At 39.9% G+C, this 21,364-nt stretch overlaps 1 protein-coding gene across 1 annotated transcript in view; it reads right to left on the reverse strand.

Moving 5' to 3' along the window:
- The window catches only part of adamts3 (ADAM metallopeptidase with thrombospondin type 1 motif, 3), a 128,726-nt gene that overhangs the window by 82,430 nt on the left and 24,932 nt on the right, over positions 1–21,364 (reverse strand). The window contains exon 4 of the mRNA XM_073466912.1: positions 17,662–17,818. Coding sequence (XP_073323013.1) covers positions 17,662–17,818 — 157 coding nt within the window. The remainder of the gene's footprint in view (positions 1–17,661; positions 17,819–21,364) is intronic.

Consider the following 21,364-nt stretch of genomic DNA (forward strand, 5'->3'; position numbering starts at 1 on the left):
GAGTCTCAATCATTAAAGGCACTTGTAATGCTTCTAACATGCTGTCTTTCTTCTAGTCTTCTATGGTAGTAAGTTTAATAAATTGTGGTTTTGGAACAATAGTCAGACAAAACAAGGCATTTGGAGTATCAGGTTTGACCTTTAAAAACCCAGAGGAACAAAAAGAAAACCTCAAAAACAAAACTGCAAGGGTCAGGCCCAATTTCATAGGTTTGGGCATCGTCTTAATGCTCCAGTTTCTTGATCCTTTTGGCGTCTTTTTAGTGATGTTGCCATGTTCCAAGATCTAAAAAAAAACTGCTTTTAAACTGCTTTAAAAGCAAATAAAACTATCAGTGCTACTGCAGCTTTTAATAGAAAACTGTCAACATGCTGTGTCATTTTCATGATGAGGATTCAGAGAACTCTTGCAGCTTGACTTGCATTGTGACTGAAATCCTGAAGGATTTCAGACTTGAGGCTTGTATTGACAGACAAGACACTTGACTCTGGCTTGACTTAAAGCACTTAAAACAGGTTTCAGAAAATAAAATGTTGTTTGGGCGCTCCTAGGCAGAGAAAAATATATCAAAAGGTCTTTATTTAGACGGCCCATAATTGTTTAAATCACCAGCAGGTCCCTGTGTTTTAAACCATTAAACCTTTTTCTCTTTGTTTTGCTTAAGAGTGCCTGAGGGGTGGTTTTCTTTTTTGTGACCTGTCTTTTCAACTTCAAGCACCACCTTTAAGCATCCTGAAGTGATAGAGCACTTGTCACTCTGCATTTTATTTGTGTTTGGAGGACGCTCTCGAAAACAACACTGATACTGGCACCAGAAATACAACCTGCGCTCACCCCACAAGTGCTTTATTTCTGTGCAACTGTTTTCACATAGAGATCCTGCTGTCTTAAAGTTTTTACTGTCTCTCTGTTGCAAACCTGCTTATTTGCTGTTGTGCTGTTGAGTAAAAGAGTATCAAACACGTGTGGAGTGTGTGTGAGTTAAGAGAGGCAGAGAGAGAGAGAGAGAGAGAGTCTTGAGGCAGACAACGGTACGCCTTGTTGGGGTCGGTCGGTTACAACATGAGGCAAAACTTAGGCTTCATTCATGGAAGGGTGCGAACTGCCTTTTTGGAAGAAATGCTCACTGTATTTCCTTTCAGGGAGTTCAATATATTTTGGTGACTTGCATCCGTTTTTTTTTTTCCTCTCTTTCTTTCAAAGAACAAACAACCCAATGTCACCATCTTAAAGGTCAAGTGACAAACTGTTTCCACTCTGAACCCGCCCAACACAACTGATAAAGAACAGAAATATCAGAGCTTAAAATACTAACAAATTAGTTCAAGGTTGAGGGAGATGTAAGATTGTGAATGGAGCCAATCTTTACCTCTGCCATGAACATTTTGGGTCCTGTTTGTTTTCATTTTAGCTGGCAGAAAACGTTCAAAACTAAAATCACATTTTGTGAGTTTAAAGTCAGGACTATGTAGATCCAGATGGAAATAAAATAACATTCTTGGAGCATAACCAGAGCTCTCTACCTTTTTTATTTTTCATCATGACGTCATGCATTTTCCATCTTATAATCTCATGATCCAATGCAACATTCATCTAATTGCGATCCATAACATAACCTCCTTGGCAGAGGTGATAGAAAGAGATAGAAAGAGAGAAAGACCAATTTATCACTGTGGCATCACTCATAGGATTGAGACTCAGCCAGTTTTTACAGATAATCACTACCGCAACTGATTTCACTGATGATGATTTCCCTGATGAGTTTTGTTCGGCCTGGCTGATGAGATTACAGTCCAGCAAGACCAAAAGTGACAAAGCAGCCAGATAACGCCACCGTCTCACCCTGCCAATCAGAACTAGTTATTGTGCTTTCCATAATAACAGGACAGTCCAACTGCTCCCTACTTTATTTAGTTTCCTTGATAGAGACCTGTTACTTTTTGACATCGTTTTTCCACCTTCACTATACAGAGTATTGTCCTTGTTTTGTCTTGTCCTTGATTGATGTGTTTTTAGGAGAAAACTGACTATCAATAAAAAAAAACATCCAGTAAAACATGAAGGGCATTCAAATGAGGTGCTTTTTTCAGCCGTGAGTATCTGTGACTATGACTATATATAACATACACCAGTGTGAAACCAGCACAAGGATTTCGATATAAATATATATTTTTGAAAAAATACCTACCCTCGTAGCTGTGACCTATTGCTGCATGTCATCCCCCTCTCTCTCATTCTGTTTCCTGTCACTCCTCAGCTGTTCTATCAAATAAAAAATCAAATAAAGCCACTAAAAGGCCAAAAAAGATTGTTCTAATTTTTAAAAAAAAACTATTAAATTAAAACCTAGGCAGGCAGAAGAGCTAAAGCTGGGTACAAAATACATGAGGGCAGTACAAAAACCCAACGATTTCACATAAACAAGTGAGAAAGCAGCACTTGAGATTAAATCAAACAAACAACACTGAATCACAAGATGAGTTCTGGGCTATTTCTCTGATGTGCATGGTGTAACTTCCAGGCAGTATTATTTCAGCTCTCAGATTCTTACACAATGCGAAGATATCTGAGTCAGGCAATGGAAATGAAAAGTTTTGCAATACTACACACACAAATCTCCTTCTGTGCCCTACAAACAGCTGTTGACGTCGCTTTCCTCCTTTTTTTTTGGATGAGCATTTCTCTGTAAAGCACACGGTGGATGTAATATCACAACAGGCAACAAGAATTTTAAGTATTTGGCTCCAGCGAGCAGGCAGACTGGATGGAAAGAAGAAAGAGATGCTCAGGAGCCCCTTCCAGCTGCCATGTGACTTTTGGAAAGCAATACGATGAATCACAGCAAGTCGGGAGAGAACAAAACGTAGCGATTCTCGATTCAAAATATTGCTCAATGCTTCCAAGGTCTTTTCCACCCTCGCTTCAGATCCTTGGCTTGGGCCGGAGTCGCTAATTATCACCAGGTTTCAAATGGAAAGAAATCATCTGACGCATTCAGGGTTCATATTTCCAAAGAGGCGAGGGACTGTAGATCATATCTTCCCAATCTGCTGGTTTATCATGCAAATAGGGACGGGTTGATATCAGATGGAGCGTGATCAGCTTCATTAATGAATTACGTAGTTTACTGATGACAGTGTTGTTGTGTTCAGCACGTGTATGGGTTTACCCCGCATCGATTTGGAGCGTTGAGAATCTGCAGAAGACTTCAAAGCTCTCTTTGGTCGGCTTAACTTTTCCCACACACATATGCACACACTCAAGAGTGTTCCCACCTCTGACATTGTTAAAACTGCTTCTGTTTACAAACCATTAGCGGATCAATCCTAACCAACATGCATGAAGCAAACCTGATAACCTTCATCAACTTAACCTTATCTTAATGTTTCATTACTCAAGGTAAATTGCTTTCCCTATCGTTAAATTCTCACATCCTCATACCGTAATTCAAAACACATGCCTCACATCCCGACAACAGAAATCCGATGGTGATGTACCTTTTTTATGACTACATTGGCGTCAATCATGTTCAAAGGGTGGAGAAAAGTGCAGATGTGTTTTTATGTCTCAAGGAGTAGGTACCTGTGCAAGGAAATTAAAACACTGCTGAGGGTGAAAAAAAAAAGCCATTAGCAGCATCTGAGGATTCATTTTCTGTTATCACAAGACATCCAAACACAAGCTATTCATTAAAGGAAGCTGAGGGCAGCAGTGAATTAGTTCACAGGTTTGTGCAGAAAGAGCAGCAGCTCCATCATCACATAAACAGCATGCATTTGCTCAAACCGTGTTGGCATATCTTTGTAAACTGAAGATATCTGACACAAACAAAAATTAGCTGACGCTGTGGAGAGAGGCTGAAGTTCATCAGGGCACAAAAGAACCAAAACAAGCAGAAAACAGGTGGCAAGCACCACAGAAGCAGCTGTACACCAACAGCTGCAGCGTGATATCAGCCCTTCACCGGCAGACCTTGATTACCTGCAGCCTACTTTCTCTGTGTGAGGAAGATTCAAGAAGCTTAGGAGTATGGACAGTGCAGCTCTGTAATCTAACGGGGCTGTTTAGGAAATAAAACAATCTTTTAACAGGCAATTGTGAGTTGTCCTCAGCTGATACCTGACGTGTAGTTGATGATGTTCTGACCTACTGTATAAGTCGGTGGCTGTGTGAGTCAGTGAGATGCTGAGCTGGGGAACTGTATGAAGTTGTGACAAATCGTAGAAACAATGAGAATTGTGGGTTCATGATTAGCTATGAGCTATTGTTGTCAACAGATTTGCTGTCCCAGTTTTCATATTTACAATAATAATCCTAATCCTACAGAACGAAAGACCAAAGACTGACGATGATTAATTGATCATGAAGGTAATTGGTGATTAATTTTCATTCGATCCACTAATTGGTTGATCAACTAATCATTGCTGCTCTAGTGACATACCTGGCTCAAATGCAAATAAGAGAAAGATAAGTGAGCTTTCATCCTTCCTGCAGACTTTCACCTCCATCCACTCATCTACAATCTTGCGACCCTTCTTCAGGTTACAACTTTCAGAATCCACTCCATCTCTTACAACACCCGGCAAGTGACAAAGATCTTCCAGTCCTTCTTTCTTTCTTTTTTCAATCCTCTCTTTGGCACAAGCTCTTGGCAGACACAGAACCCTCCTCAGAAAGAATGAAGCACAACCTCTCTAGGCTTCACGTGGAAACACATGGTCAAACAGCATTCATCTTTCACCCACATCACATGGTTGATGCAGACCCTTGGGAGGTTTGTGAGCTTTCGCTCTGGAAATCAAAGGAATACTGAGCCTGCTGAGGCAAAATGACTTTTTTGATGCTCCCACAAAAAAAAATACAGTATCTGCATTCGAAGTGGGCCAGGCAGTGCACATTCAACCTGCAACACAAAGAGATAAGGAGAGAGCAGTGCACACAGGCACCTTGCATAAACCCTTTCTTCCAGCCGAGGTTTGCTGAGCACACATGCTTGCGTTTAGCGGTGCCCTACTTTGCATCGCGCACATTCACTGAGCAGCTTAAGTCGTTCATTTCTCTCCGCCCAGACGAACCAGAATTCAAGAACTACAATAAAGCAATTACCTGACCCAACCTCAAAATCAGTCTCCTAACAGCTGCTGATGAAACGCTTTTTGCATACATTTTCTAACCAGGCTGCGGACTGTGCTGTGATATGTAGGTCCAACAGGGGAAAATAGGAGCTTTTACATTTAATCAGCACTAAAACGTACTGAGATGTACCTCTGCTTCAGATGCAATAGTGAATAGCTTAATAATTACAGCAGTAAGTAGCTTGGCAGTGGGGAAAACACCTTACTCCAACCTGTTTTGTATTGCCAATTACACTCCCCTCCCTGCTAGATCACATTTTCAGGTGAATTCTAGCAGGATTACAATGTAAAGACTATTCTCTTTTCCCTTTTTTGTCTCTTCCCTCCCTTGAGTGTTTTTCATTCCTGCCAGCTCACAAAATTCCTCTGCACTCAGCCAGCCCACACTCTGCTTAACACATCTGTGTGACAAATATAAATCACTGTTTTCTTTCAGGATCTCTCTCTCTCTCTCTCTCTCTCTCCAAGTCTATCTTTTTTTTCTTCGTCTGTCTCTCTCAGAGCTTGGGCTCATTTTCCCAAACTTCACCCGATTGTGAAAGTCATTGATATGCTCTCAGACACGAGGCATTTCACTAGTTTCTCACTCCATTTTCACTACCATGTGAAAATAAAACCTCATATTCAAGTGCTGCTGAGGGTGAACCCCGCACCTAGGGCGTCAGGCCAGATAACAGCAGATCAGATCTCAGGGGCACAGAGGAGTCCAGACATTTGCCCCACTGTAATTCTCATTTCCCAGGGATCACGCACACACACAAACACACACACACACACGCACACATATCCATCTGTCAGCGTGATAAGCTCTGTATGTGTGCATGAATGAGAGATTGAAATACATACAGTCAAACACACATTATGTGAGGGTACAGAGTGTGGGCCGTGCGCACAAGAGATTCTGTGTGTTTGTTTTCGTGTGTTAATCTGATTATTAAGGTGTTCCAGGCAACATTTTAAACCTCTATATATTATCAGAGGTGAAACTGTTAGCGATGAACCGATTTTTGGACTGACAGACAGTTAATCACCAACAATTTTAACAATCATCATCTATCAAGAAGAAATGTCAAAAATATGCAGGAACCAGTTTCTGAAATGGGAAGATTTGCTGCTAATTTATTGTTTTATCTTACTGAATAATAACTAGAGCCAGACCGACATATCTGTTGGACGATATTAGCCGTTGTTATTGGCCTATCACATACAGTATATTTTTTGGTTTCTGCGTATATGTTGCCCAATATGCACCGATAAAAGCTTGTTTTTTTTATAGATTATAATGCACATGAAGATGCTTGGGATGATTTGATTACATTCACAGTAAGTTTACTGGGTGTCATTTAAGAGAATAAAGTCTGACATTAAACTGTAAAATATCCTGCCTCCCTTACACATTAGTGCTTGAGAAAAACATCTGAAAGAAGCGTGTGTATATTGGTGGATATATCGATATCTGGATTTTTTTACTTCCTGTTATCGGCCGATATCCGGCCCCCATACTGCGTGGAATCATCTGGGCCACCGTTCATTCTGTTCTGGTGGGCTGGATCTGGTTTATTCGGTTTGCTCTTAGCTGACATGTGGCCACGCTATGGCCTGCTTATGGCTCTGATCTGGCAAACAGGAGCGGACTGCAGCGGACTGAAGTGCCATCATTCCATGCGGTATGTTGGACCGATGAGGGTGTCTGGTACAATTTTGCTATCTGAGAAAAATCAGGCATCAGTCTGGCTCTATTAAACCAGAAATACCATCCTTGTGATAGCAATTTTTCCCACTTTCTGATTTTTTAAAGGATGGGGAATGGAGGATTAATGAATGAATAGGAGAAAAAATATTGACACATGAACAGATAAAGAAAACAACTTGTTGCAGCCCTATGCATCAACTGTTATCAGAATTAAGACTACATGACCCCATAAACCTTCTTACTTCCCGTCGCAGCATATCACAAATCTCTCTCAGTTGTGTTATTTCATGTCCGCTGGTCTTTGACTTTTTTAGTAATATATATATTGCCTAACAAACAACAAGGAATTGCAGATTAGAAAATGCCACAAATATTTGATGATTGATATTTGTTGATTCAGAACAAGTGTTTCCATTACACTATGTGTCCACCAGAGAGCAGTGACAAGTATATCTCTCAACTGCAAAATATCCCTGTCAGTACATTCGGTGTCTTGGACACCACTTCACAACCAACTTAAAGGAATCCTGGTCAAATTTGTTTTGCTAATGTTACGCAGTTATGTACAAAATAAAAAAGAATGTTGGTGGATATATTGTGATCATTAATTAAAAAAATAAAAAATAGCCATATTGGTATTGGCCTAAAGGATTCTGTAAAATTCAGTATTGGTCAGGTTATGATGTTAAAATGCTACATTTCAAATGCTCATATGCTCATGTGAAAAGTCGTACTTACACATTGATTTCCATGTTCAGCACACGTCATTGGGAGAAACTAAATTTTATTTTACACATCTATTCATGTTTTAATATTTTATATAAACAGAAATGTCCATATTGTATTGCTGGCAATGAAATGAACGTACTCTACTGCTCCACCTGACCAGATGTGTACAAAACCCAGTTAAAGTGAGTGATGACTCACACACACACAACTCAACTCAACTCAACTCGACTCGAACTGAAAACATCACTGATGCTGTCGCGGCTGGTAACAATGTATCCATAAATCTGAAAAATGTCATCAAATACAGGGTGATGTAGACCTTCTGTATACATGACAACAGGGTGACGTCTGCTGCCATTCTGTTTGACTACTAACAGCTCTCTGCTCAAGCATTCAGCGACATTGACTGATGTATCACTGCTGGCTCTTTCAAGGGAGAAATCAGAGAAACTGGAAAAAAAACAACATACGTCAGAAGCCTGAGAGCCTGGATAAAAGCAGGAGAAATATAATGACAATCTTCCTTTATGCCTTTACCTTGGTATACATACAAAGCTTCTTTCACATGTGTGTCCCTCAGAGACTTCTTCTCTTCCACATGGGAGGAGAGCAGAAGATGCGGAAACACTGCCCAGGCAGGCATGTCAATTTATCAGCAGCACAACCAGCCCCATTCACTTTGTGATTCCAGGCACGTTTTCCATTTGTTTGTACCCGAGTGATTTTGGTTCCAGGAAATGTATTTGCTCAATTTGAACTTTTTAACTTTTTTGTTTACATTTGAGCCTTTGGGGGTATTCACCCACAGAGAGAGTGCTAACAGGTTGGGATCCTTTGACTTCTGTCAGGATGGATACAAGACTGCGGTGTTATCAGAATTTGGTTATTGTTATCTAAGAGTCTTTACAGAAAGAAAGTGTGATTACACTTTACAACTGATGTACAAAACACTATTTGGTTGAGCAAACAGTCTCTCCACAAGGTCCATTTAGTAGCCGCCCTGCAACTTTTCATCATATCACATGGTCTTCATAAACAGATGGAGTTTATTTGTTGACATAAAATAAATAAAACTTTTAACTTTTTGTTAAACTTCCACTTCCTCTTAACTTCCACCCCTGGGGCTGCTGTTGCAAAGACTACTGAATGTGTCTGAGTCCCAACTACCAAAAAACACAGGATAAAACATGAGCTTATTCATTCACTTAATTCTCTAATGGAGGCAAGAAAGCAGATAGAAATGGAGGCAAGCTGCCAGCCTGACTGGATTGCCAGTCAGCCTTAATTGTCCCTGGAGATTTTGTGCCTGTTGGCAGGCAAATCTACATAGAGAAAGCAGGGTTTATAGGGAACCAATCTAAACGATTATAGGCTTCACACTTTGCAATCAACTTTACTTCAAAATGAAAAGTTAAAGCACCACTGTGGCTTTTACACCTGACTGACGCAGTAAGAGTCATGTCTCATACAGAAATGGTACATGGTGACTCACACACGAGAAATATCAACATCTCTGATGTCAACCCAGATAAGTCTTTAAATCCACTTAAAAATCATAGAAAGGGACACTCTTCATGCCGTCAGACCTTAAGAATCATCTGGTTTGGAAGTTTTCCTCAGTAACAACAATTTCACTTCCTCAGTTGCACTATTGACACATTTGTTTGATATAATTAAGTGTATCCAGTCAACAACGTCCTGGAACCTGTCAACATAGAGGCAAATCTTATTTTATTTTATTCACTTAATATTTTCAAACTGTGGTGGATCTACTGCAGTGGGAGCTTTACAAGATAATGTTCAGCTAGCACCAGTGAATGGAACTGTATTGTTCGTTAACCTCTTAAAAATACCAGAAGATAAGTCCCAAGTGAGAAAGTCTTATGGCAAATTTCTTAACTCTCAGAGATGGAAAACATTATGATGTTGTGAGAATCCTTTTCAGATAAAAATCTCTTCCATGAATCAAACTGTTGATCCGCTGGGGCTCTGTAAAGAAACAGTGTTCTGGCGGATTATTAGCACCTTTCCATGTGTAATCCTCTGGCTTTTGTTTGCTTTCTTTGGCATCTCATATCACAGAAAATTGTTTTATAGAAAAACAGAAAATGCTCACAGATGTTTTACTTGCAGGAGTGTCAGCAGAATCATGTTTCTGCACACTGAATTGTTAATACTGAGAAATTAAGAAAAGACGTAGAGAATTATTTATTCAGAATCTTGTTCCACAAACGGCAGGATAATCTTTTGTTATAGGCGCGGCCGTAACAGGCACAATTCCCACAGTCGAGGTGACCTTAACAAAAGTTGAGCGTACTACCTTACCATCAGCTGATAGAGAAAGTCATGCAGAAATATACAGTATATGGCTGTAAGTATGTGGACACCCTTTAACAATTCTACAGTCTTGTAGTCCCAACCAGGTCCAGAAGGAAATGATGAAAAATGAAAATTTCCTATTTTGGTGTGTATAAACTTGCCTGGCCAGCACAGGGCCTGACCTCAACTCCACTGAACACATTTGGGATATGGGATTTTTTAAATGACAGTCAAATGACAATGTCAATATCAACTTTTGAGACAACATGGGTTAAAAGTCTAACGACTGAAGTACTCAAAGAAAGTGAAAATTTGAATATCTACGATACCATGACAAATGGACCAACTCCACCTGCTGATAAAGAAAGATTATGTTATATGATTGGATGACACTGCATTGTGTTGAGGTAAAAAAAATGGATCCAGGCCCAAATTTTTTTGCTGAATGACCCTCCATTTTTTAGCTGCATTTAGAGTTGGGAACGTCTTTTGTATTATTGCTGTGTTAGTTGTTAAGGAGAGGCCCTTTACTGTTCCAACATGACAGAAGTGGGAAGTGCTAATGTCCGCCTGAAAACAACCTTATCGCGTAACATCAGTGTTGGACCTCACTGATGCTCTTGTGACTTCCCAAGATCTTTTTGGAATGAGATGTTCAGCAATGTGCTCTAGTTTCACACATGAAGTACTTCTTAAACATGAAGTTACAGTCTTGACCTTGGAAACACTGTGATGATTGCTATATAATCATTGCAACATTAAAATTAATTAATCATTTGCAACATCTGTGGTGAACACTAGTGATGCACATTATGGATTTTCTTCAGCTGATACCACTAACTAATAATTTACCTGCTTCTCATGGCCAATGCCAATCAGATAACTAATAATTTCACACTTCTGTAGTTTAAAGAGAAGCTGCAAACCTGTAACGTATGCACCCCTGAAGGTTTTGAGAGGCAAACGATATAGTATGTAAAGATGAATGTTAGATGATAATTCTTCATCTTCTTCTACTTTGTGTTTATTGGTGGATCGTAAACCAACTTTCATGCACAAGTATTGTAGGTTAAAGGAAAAAAAAAACCTGTTACTCTCTTTGTTACTCAACTTTGTTGTTCCAAGTCACTGTGAAGCCAAGTGTGCCGTTTCATCAGCACCTTTGTTTTCACACAGCTCTGCTACTGTTAATCTGACTCTCAGGCCCCAACAGGAAAGACAAGGTGCTGAAACATACAGTACACAGCGTCTTAACCACACACACAATACTGAGCTCAGGAGGATTGGAAGCAAGCAACAGCTTCAACACTTTCTATACTTGCCTCTTCTTCTCTGTTCCTGTGAAGCCCATTGACAGTGGATGTTGCCTTATCTAACACGGCCTGCAGGAAAACTAGCACTTGGGGTGTAAGCTCATGGGAACTTTTCAATATCGCTGACATTAAAGGGTGAAAAATCACAGGCTGTAGAATCAACTCAAGGTGTGGTCAACAAACGTACACAATGCAGCGTTGTCTGATCAGTAGTGAAGATGCCATCTGGACAAATGTGTTTATCCAAACTTTTCACGTGTCAAGTACTCAAGTCTTTATATTAAAGTACAAGAAATGCAGTGAAAATCCTTGGATCCAGGGATAATCATAAACGTTTAGAGATTACTGATACAAATGCCAGGAAGACACACCTGAAAGCTGCCGAGGACACCTGCTAGGACAATTACACCTGCTGAGCAGCTGCTCAAAGGCAAGATGCACCTTGCTCAGAGATATCGCAGCAGTGCTTGCTTGTCAAGAGAAGGGAGGAATTACTCATCCAATGCCATCACCCACAGTGAGTCTGGAAAATCAATCTTACAATCCTCTAGTCGCTGGGCATTACAAACGTGAGATTGGTTCAAGGTATGAAATCCAATCAACACCAAAAAAAATCACGAGAGGAGCACGGCCGAGAATCAAACAGTTGTGATGTCTCTGCTGCACAGTGCAAATAATCTCTCACAGCACCTGTGAGGATCGATGTTAACCCTTTATTAGCCAAGACAGGAAGGTGCAATCATTTTTTACTTGTTTGTTAAATTATTACATGTAACATCTCATGTAACATTCTGGTAAAAAAAGAAGGTAGAGCTACACTTGTTAACTTAAAGCAACAGGTTACCTCAAAGAGTTGTTGAGTATTGAACATGTCTGCATGTCGTTGCCATGTGATACTGGTTAAATACTGAAAAGCCTTTATCAAAGACAGTTTGCAAGCTTCACAATGTAGACAGCAAGGAATACAATTTATATAAAAAATGAGGTATAGAACAACTGTTGTCCTTGCTGATTATCGGGGCTGATATCCAGCATTTTCTGTTTATTGGAATCGGGGGTTTTCTGTCAGATTGTTTATACAAATTTTAAAATGTGCTATTTTGGCAATATTGACTCACACAATGTCCCGCCCACAACCCTATCTGATTGGTCTTCTAATAATCCGTATCGGTATCAGTCCATATCGGTCGACCCCCTATCTAAAATGTTATTGAATGTCACTGTTCAACATTTATAAAGGCAGAAAAACAGACCAAAAAAAAAAATCATGATGCTACTGGCATCTGCAAATGTCAGCGTTCACAGAGCAGATAAGGCAGCCAATGTTCCAAGAAGCAAAGAAATCTCCTTGATAAATTCTGAGAAATCACATTTTTTACATCAGTTTGATGTGGAGAATTTCTCTAAATACAATGATATCCATGAGCCTCAGCTATTGTGAAGAATGCAGCCGGAGGCAAAAATCTGCGAAGCAGCATTTTTTTCTGAATGTGACGTCATTGCTATCAGGAATAAAACACTCCATGAGGCACTGCTTGTTGCTTCTCAGGAGTTGTAGTTATGCCAGTATTTTATGTATTTTATGTAATTAAATTTGACATTTTCATGCTTCATGTCCATCTAAGCCCAATATACCTTTACTTCAGATATCACGGTTGCCTAAATAACCTCTTCTGCTGCCTTGAATTGACAGCTCTGTGTGAGATGTACAAAAAATACCATGTGCACCAACAATACAGACTGATATACACATATTTTACATGGCAACCTTAAAAGTCACCTGGCCTCTATTTAAACTGGTTTTCCCGCCCAAACTGCACGACATCATGGTCGAACGGAGAGCAGTGCCGAGACGTGGATCCATGCTGTTACATTGTTGTGACTTGCAACTGCGTAGCCTGAACAGTGCACTTTAGCTGTGCTTCTATTCTAACAGCTGATAATTCATATTGAGTGTTGTTGAGTGGAATTGATTTTCTGAGCAAATGACACAGAAGCAGAACACAAATCTGCTTAAAGTGGAACCAGACGTTCAGGAGGATTGTGTCATGTGCAAGATCTCTCTATATTTGAGAGATTGAGGCACAGCAGTACATAAACATATCGTTTACCATGCCATACACCGCATGCTAGCTCTTCTGCGATGCTTTAAAGACGTGAGTGAAGACGAAAAAGAGGTAACAGAGGGGAGTCCAGAATAAAATGAAATTTCTTATCACGCATTCCCAGCCCCATTATACATTGTCTGAATGTAGACTCACAGTGGTGTAATAGGCTACCGCTACATTGCAAACATTTCCCTTTCCCTTGGAGATTTGAGGGAAATAAATGTGGGGAAACAGTCTGCCGAATCTTAAACAGGATCATGTGATCACACATCTGCCTGCTGCTAGCAAGGGACAGAAGGACGACCTGAAGAAATGGCCGAAGGTAAGCTCACTAAGCCAGCGCTAGCCTACTTTATTGAATCTCTTACTTCCAACAGTGAAGCAATTAACAACCTGAAAAGCTCTGAGGCTTATCAGTACTTCCATGGAAATAAAGTAGGGCACGTTTTACCAAAGGAGGTGGAACAGGACTTTGTCTGTTTCAAAGCAGACAGAGCCAAGTCGGATCCTCAAAGTCCCACAGCACTTAGCTAATGGTTAGCTTAGACCCGTTCGGACAGGATTAACAATACGGGAGGGGGGTGAGGATTGAAATTTTAACTGTGTTCCTCTGTGATTTAACTCACTGTTCCGCACGGCTTTTTAACTATCGGGAAATGACCGGATGTGATCTGTAATAGATGTTGATATGCTGCAGGACAATGCAGGACAATTTGAGTCAAACGTCTCTTCTCAGAATCATACCTCAGTCAGATCTTAACTTACAAACACGTAAAATCAATGACTGAATGAAAAGTGAGAAATATTACTTAATGCCACAGAGTTTACACTAGAGGGTGAATTATTCATTGGTGTTTTCTGAGAATTAAAAATTAAAATTAAAGTTATTTGACATAAAAGTGTTGTTGCATTTTATATATTTTCATTCTTTAAATGTCACCAGAATGCAGGAAACACAATCCTTGAATAAAAGAACAATATACTGTTGTAGGAACTCTTCCAAAACTTAGAGCGTGATCATCCAACAAAATATAAGACAAAGAATAATGATCATATTGCGTCTATGGTGAAGGCCACTGTGCTTTAAAAACCCCTGGGCGAAAACAACAGCAATGTCTAAGTAATTCTTCTTTTATTTATTTAGCTTAACCTGCACAGGGTTCCTAGCTGCCAGACATCAGTTATTATCTCATCTGTACGATAATTCTGCCTTCTGTACAATCAATATATTTTTTAAAAAAGCCATTATGTATGATCATTTGTCGGTTGGTTGGTTTTGGTCTACGCTGTCAGGATAGGAAAATATGGATCCTACGCCTCACGTGACCTCTTAGAAGTCAGTCATGCTTGGTGCAGACTATGATGATGAACATGGAGCTTGACTCACTAAAAACTATGGTCTGTTCAAGCCGAGTTGTTTCGAATGCACCCGTAAGCCAAGTTGTATATTTTATTTGCTGAGCTTATGGCCTTAACTGTTGTCTTGCAGAACATGAACAGGCTTTCAGGCATGCTGACTCATTGGTAGATTTGTAGGTGTGTCAAAATTGCTTTAAAATATATGTACTGTAATAATCCATAATCAGCCCACTTTTATAGTGGTTATGACTCATGTACGCATGATAATTTCAAGCCTCTGCTACGAACATTTATAGCTTTGTTAGACCTTGGGTAATAGACCTTTGATAATCATGTATATGAGCATTCATGATTGCTCTATTTTGAGACATGAACTTCTGTAGTAAAATGCTAGAAACTGCCAGGCAAATAAATATTCATATAGCAATTTTCACAACTTGTGTGCCAGAGTGTGGAGGAAAAAATCTGAAGTGTAGTTGTGGAATTACAAATTGAGCAGCTGATTGCAGGAGCACTATTTGCTCGTTTTGGGGTTGACTTTTTTCTTGTCAAGTTTCAGTCTGCAAAGGCATGAAATCAGAAAAAAATAGTTGACATGAGAGCAATCAGGGCAGATATCTCCAGATGGTAGATGATTTTATTTACAAATGTCAGAGGAAAAGCAACTTTTATTGACTCCGTCAGCAGATGGTTTGACAAGTTACAGGCATCATACTGCTGTGCATTCATTACGACAGTATACACATGCACATCATGCACATGATGAAACAGCCCGTCTGGCTCAAAACCAGTATTTCTGCTCTGTTTACACCACAGCAGAATCCAGACAGACCACAACTCAGCAGAGTACATTTACCAACTGACTGTGACTCTCAGTGGGAGGTTTATTTTATATTCTAACTCAGTGGAAAAACAATTTATCCTGTAGTTGATTAAATGTTTGTTTAATTTAAATTGAAAGATCTTTTAATATGAATACATTTTCCATTATTACTTCTCCTTACAGCCGATTGACAGACCATTGAAAGTGACTCAGGGAAGTTCTGTTTGTTGTTCCTGAACACAAAGTGATTCACAGGAAGAAACTGTGGCACAAGTCTCCTTCACATTGGATGTGATGCATTACACATTCGTCAGCAGCAACAGTGACATTTGTTTGGTATAAATAGAGGGCAAGCTGGGTATTTAGAGCAAGCAGCGACAGCTGTTAGCATTAATGATTATAGTAGTAGCAGCAGCAGTAGAAGTAAAAGCAGTAATTTGTGTATCACTCACTTTTTCTGAGTCTTTAACTGCATCTCACAGCCTTCAATAGCAAACGGAACTGAGTCTGGTTTCATCATGTGACCCATGGAACAAATTCAAATGGGTGATGAGGACCATGAGATGCGGTTGAAGCTAATAAGTTGACCTTTAAGTTGCAAATTCTTGTCACACATACTGTAAGTCAGGTCAACACTAGTAACCTTTAGACTGCCTGGTGGTAGAGGCTGCTGTAGTAGTAGTTGCAGTAGTAGTCAATGCTCAATAAGGGAGTGGAGGGGGTCCAATCATGATCATGTTAGATGATTTCTGTTTGGGAGGGGGGTTGTTTTGTTTTGTTTTGTTTTGTGTTGCCCTATGCAATCAGTAACGACGCATCATTTTCAGTCAACACGGAGGCTATGAAAGTGGCTGTTAGGAGCAGTCAGTGTCACAGGTATATATTGGTTGAAAAGTTGTTATTTTGGTGTAGCTGTCTCAATCTCATGTCAAAGATTTGGCAATTTATGGGGTAATTTTCCTGTCTCTATTTTTCATGAATGTAGCTATTTTCCTGGCTCTGGCACAGAAAGATGATGTCTTTGATTTCAGCTTTACAAAGCCATCAACCCCAAACCTATGTGAATCTATGAGAAACTCCAGGCACCATTGCTACACCCCTTCTTGAAAATCATTTTCTATTCCTTTGAATTCAGACCAAGTCAAGTAAATTTTATTTAAATAGTGACAATTCACAATAAAAATTATATCATACCAATTTTCAATTGCCGCATGTCTTGACCATACTCTAATAGAGACCCAACATTTCCCCCATGGGCAAGCACTTGGCGACAGTGGTGAGAAAACAGGCCTTTTAACAGGCAGAAACCTTGGAGCAGACCCGGACACATGGTGGGCGACCATCTGCCTCAACCGGTTGATCCTGACACTTCATGTATATCAACATGTTTTGTTATATTAAAAGGTTGGGCATAAACTTGTCTGGCTTGCTCCAAGATTTTTTGCTTTCCATGAGGGTGGAAGAAAGATTAGCACTTGTTGATGTCCCATGTGCAGCCCATATGGGTGGTGGCAATCCTTTTAGTCAGGTTTATCTGGCTCCGCACACATCCACCAGGGGCTTTCTTACAATGAAAAAACAGAATGGCACTCATTAGAGCACATACCTCTGACAAGAGGTACAAACAGTCCCCTTTTGTACTCATTCATAATTACCAGCCACCTAAATATGGCTGTTTTTTTACCAAGATCCATTAATCCCTGAAAAATTTAGAAAAATGTGAAAAAGTCCCGCAATGTTAAAGAAAATGAGAAAAAATTCTGGATGCACACCAAAAGTTATCCTTTTTGTTTGATTTGATGTGAAGTGGTGAGCGATTTTTGTTTCTTTTCTGAACAGTTTGAGAGAAATCGGTAGTTTTTCTTTTTCACATATGCTCTTGATGTTTGAACTTGGCAGCAGCTGAAAGTAACTATTACATGACACAGGTTACTGAGATGGATAAGCATTGATTATTTATAGAAATAATAGATCATCATTGGATGATCAACCATAGAACCCTCATCACTTCATTTTCAAGATAAAACCACATTACAACCGGACTACTGGCTGTATGAAAAGTAGGTTCAGCGTAGTCATAGCGATAGTAGGAGCAGTAGTAGAGGTAGCAGCAGTACTAGTAACACCCTCTGGACTGCTATCTGTTGTATTAGCAGTAAACGTCATGGTTGTGGGTCCTACCTTGTAGCTGGTAGTCCACAGAGATGTCGGAGGGGGCCTGCAGCAGAGCCGACCTGCGGTAAACCACGTGAACCCTGCCCTGGTCTTCCAGCTCTTGAGTCCCTCTCTCCAGCGGCTCGATGAAGTATTCATCTGAGTCAGTGCGGATCATCCCGGCCTGAAACACAATACCAGGTCAGTCATTAATCATAAATGACAAAGAAAAGCGGCAAATCCTTAAATTTAAAAATGTGGAAAGAACATTTTTGCTTGACAAATGAATGAAACGATTAACTGGATATCAAAATAGTTGGTAATTAATTTTCCTTCAATGGGCAGTTTCTTCTCAAATGCCTGAATAGCATTATGGCTCTGACATCGCCAAAAAGAGGTATTAGACAAATGTCCTGCCATAATGAACCACGATCTATTGTGCAACAAATATGCTAATAAGGTTGAAAATCAAGATAATTACTGCATTAAGCTGATAGCATGTTAAATAAAGTGTTTTTATTTATGTAAATGTATGCAACAAGGTTCTTAGGAATCTAATTAGACAGCTCTATGGGGGAACCTGTGGTTCATCTTGTTTGTCTTGACTCATGTATACACAGACAGACAACATTATAATGACACCATAATGTCCTCCCTGATAATCCTATTAACAAACATGCATAAAATATATGATAATGAAATGACAGATGTGCTAACACAGAGTGTCTCTGAGTACTAATTGTATGATTAAAGGTATTGAGTCTTTCAGCGTGACACTGTGACATGTTGTTTTGACTCTTCCTGCAGCATATAGTGTGTTTGAGATTAACAACCAACCCAAAAGCTCCACATCATTAGTGGCACATTGGCGTGAAATTGCTTTGTGATCGCTTCAGATTTCCTCCAATAAGGAGCGGGTCATGCCCGCAGTAAATGGCAGATATAAAGAGTCACAGAGTCCAGTTAATACAACGATGTACAAACAAACTGAATGTACAGCTCATCCAATCCCAATGGCTTGCTAAAGCAGGTGTCACACGCATGAAGGCTGAGGAAAGCTGCATCAAAACACACGTTAGCATGATAGGCTGCTATTGAGCAGCATGTGACCTTGCTAAACCATCTACAGGCACATTCCTACAACAATACTACAAATGTGCCCTTAAGATCTATCAAAAATGCAATTCAGAATGCTAATGAGGCCTTATGTTTGATGCATCGAGGACATAATTGTAAAATGCAAATATGGGCCGTGCAGATCATTGCATGCGTCACTCTGCTGCGAACACCTGCAGCATCGAATGAGACAGGAGGAACACACTAATGACTTAATGTTTAACAATCACATTCATCCATTAGAGAACAGGTTGCCTTGGCAGAGAGAAATGTCTCACAGAGCTCCAGAGGAATTTTGTTTCAGCTCTCGGTCAGCCTGTCGGTCGGTCCAGCTCCACTGCTGCACCGCTCCGACCGTACCTCGCTCCGGCCTCTTCACTAACACTCTGCTGGACTGTGCACATATGGTGCTTTGCAACAACATACACACTGAACTCATTTCCAGCTCCCATAGTCCCCGATCAACTGAACACTCTCCCCTCTCTCGCCTCCTGTTTACACGCACCACCGGCTAGAATCCAATTTAGGTTCTCATTCAAGTTCACATGTAACTTTGATACTGTGCGACTGAGTTACCTTGCTGCCATTTATAAACACGTGAGCAGACTATTCATGCCCTGAGGTGTGCTGCACATAGATAAACAGTCAGCCAGTGAAATTAAATAAAAAGATTCAGCCTCCAAATGACCTCTTTAAAAAATGTAGCACTGATTAATGCCACTTTGTCTCATCAGAACATTACTGTATGCTGTGTTAGTCGGATGTGATGCAGTTTGTCTTCTGACAACACAACCTGGTTATGATGCTGATGGATGTCACATAAACTGGACTATTTTGATTATTATTTACTTATGAATGAATCCTCAAACCTCTGCTTTGCCATACACTTGATAAAATGAGTTGACACAACCTGGAAGCCTAAAAAAAACAACTGTTTCCCCAAAAATATGTACATTTTCAACAGGATTGAATTTTGTGCAAAGTGTCCTGAGTTTTTGAGCATTTTAACCTCTACAGCTTATACTTCTACATATTTCTGTATCATGATATGGTTGAGAAATATTATTTCTGGCCAACATGCTTCAAGTAACAAGTTCTACAATGTTACGTTTGAATTGCAATTAATTTTGGGTAATTAAATCAGTGAAGACCAGTGAAGTCTGCACCCCAAGTCAACTCGAGGCCCTTACACTCACAGACTTCCCGTGAACACAGATTCTGCGAGAGTGGTAAAGTCTGTACATTTGGATGAAGCCTTTATCTTCCTGTTTTTCATGTTTTATGCCTTGGATGCACAACACATTCGCAATATCGCCCTCTACAGTTGGTAGGAATGCGTATCATACATACTCCCTTGTGTATGTTGTAGCATTGCAAAAGATACAAAAGAAGGAAAAAAATACGGGGCCCATTTATGAAGACATTATTTACTATTTGCCAGGAATAATCAGGGTCCCTTTAAGATCTCGTCCTAATTCAGCAAAGCCAAACTTTGCAAGTTTTTGTGGGAAAATGCACCTTCAGGTATAGATTCTACAACCGCCTCCAAGTTTGGACCCTGAAATTACACATCTAGAAGACTGAGAAATGAAAGTGTGAGATCAAAAACAGATAGTGACATTTAATTCACACGGACGAAGGGCATCTCTCATCTCTATTTCTAGGTTATCTATGCCGATCTTTTACTTGAGAAACTACACACACGAGATTGAGAATGGCCGATCCAGTCACTAAAAATCACTGCACATCTGCAGGTTTATATGAGAGCCATGCAAACAGCTTAGCTCAGAGCATGTGTGTTCACATCTCCCTTACAAGAATCTAACTATTGCGCATAAAACCTCAGATTACCTGTGAAGCTTTCTTCTATCCACACGTTGCTAAGCAATTGAATCACAAATGCATGAATGTATGTTGCTCACAGTAGAGAGGATAAAGATGCATATTTAAAGAATATCTGTATCATAGGGACATTTTACAGCAGGATATTATGTTCACATTCAAATGAAATCTAGATTCAGCTATGATGGCAGCTACATGTTATCGGGACATGAATGGATGAGGTACAGCAGAATAAAGAATAAGGAGGACATGTGACGTCTTTCTCATCAAAGAGAACAGCAACTCCTGCAGAGTGATGGGATACAGACAAAATAAACCAAAAGTTCATGTGAGAGACAGTTCAACACCTCAAGAACTCATTTCTCTCATTGCCTTGTTACTTCTGTATATATGCAGCAGGGATTTCCTCCTCGGCTTATCGTGTGCATTTATCTTACACCTGCAGGCAAACATGGATTAGAAGTATTCTGTATGTCAGCATACATTACCAGTAATGCTGTTTGCCTTTCCTTGTGCCAATTTCTGTGGATTATGCAGCCTAAATTAATCCTGGCATTACACGCATGACCACATGCTGTAACTTAGTTTTGTCTTCCTTTATTTATTCTGAATATGTCTCCAGCCTTTGTTGTCTCCCGGCTGGTGGCTAAACAAATTCACCTTAAGACAGGCATGTTGACATCAGCTGAGCTTGGAGGCTTAATGAAACTGGAATGAATTCAGCATGACTCTCAACCATTCGCTGATTGAGAAAGGAGATAAAGTTCAGCGT

The sequence above is a fragment of the Pagrus major genome, chromosome 5 (genome assembly GCF_040436345.1).
Source record: "Pagrus major chromosome 5, Pma_NU_1.0".
In the NCBI taxonomy this organism is placed as follows: domain Eukaryota; kingdom Metazoa; phylum Chordata; class Actinopteri; order Spariformes; family Sparidae; genus Pagrus; species Pagrus major.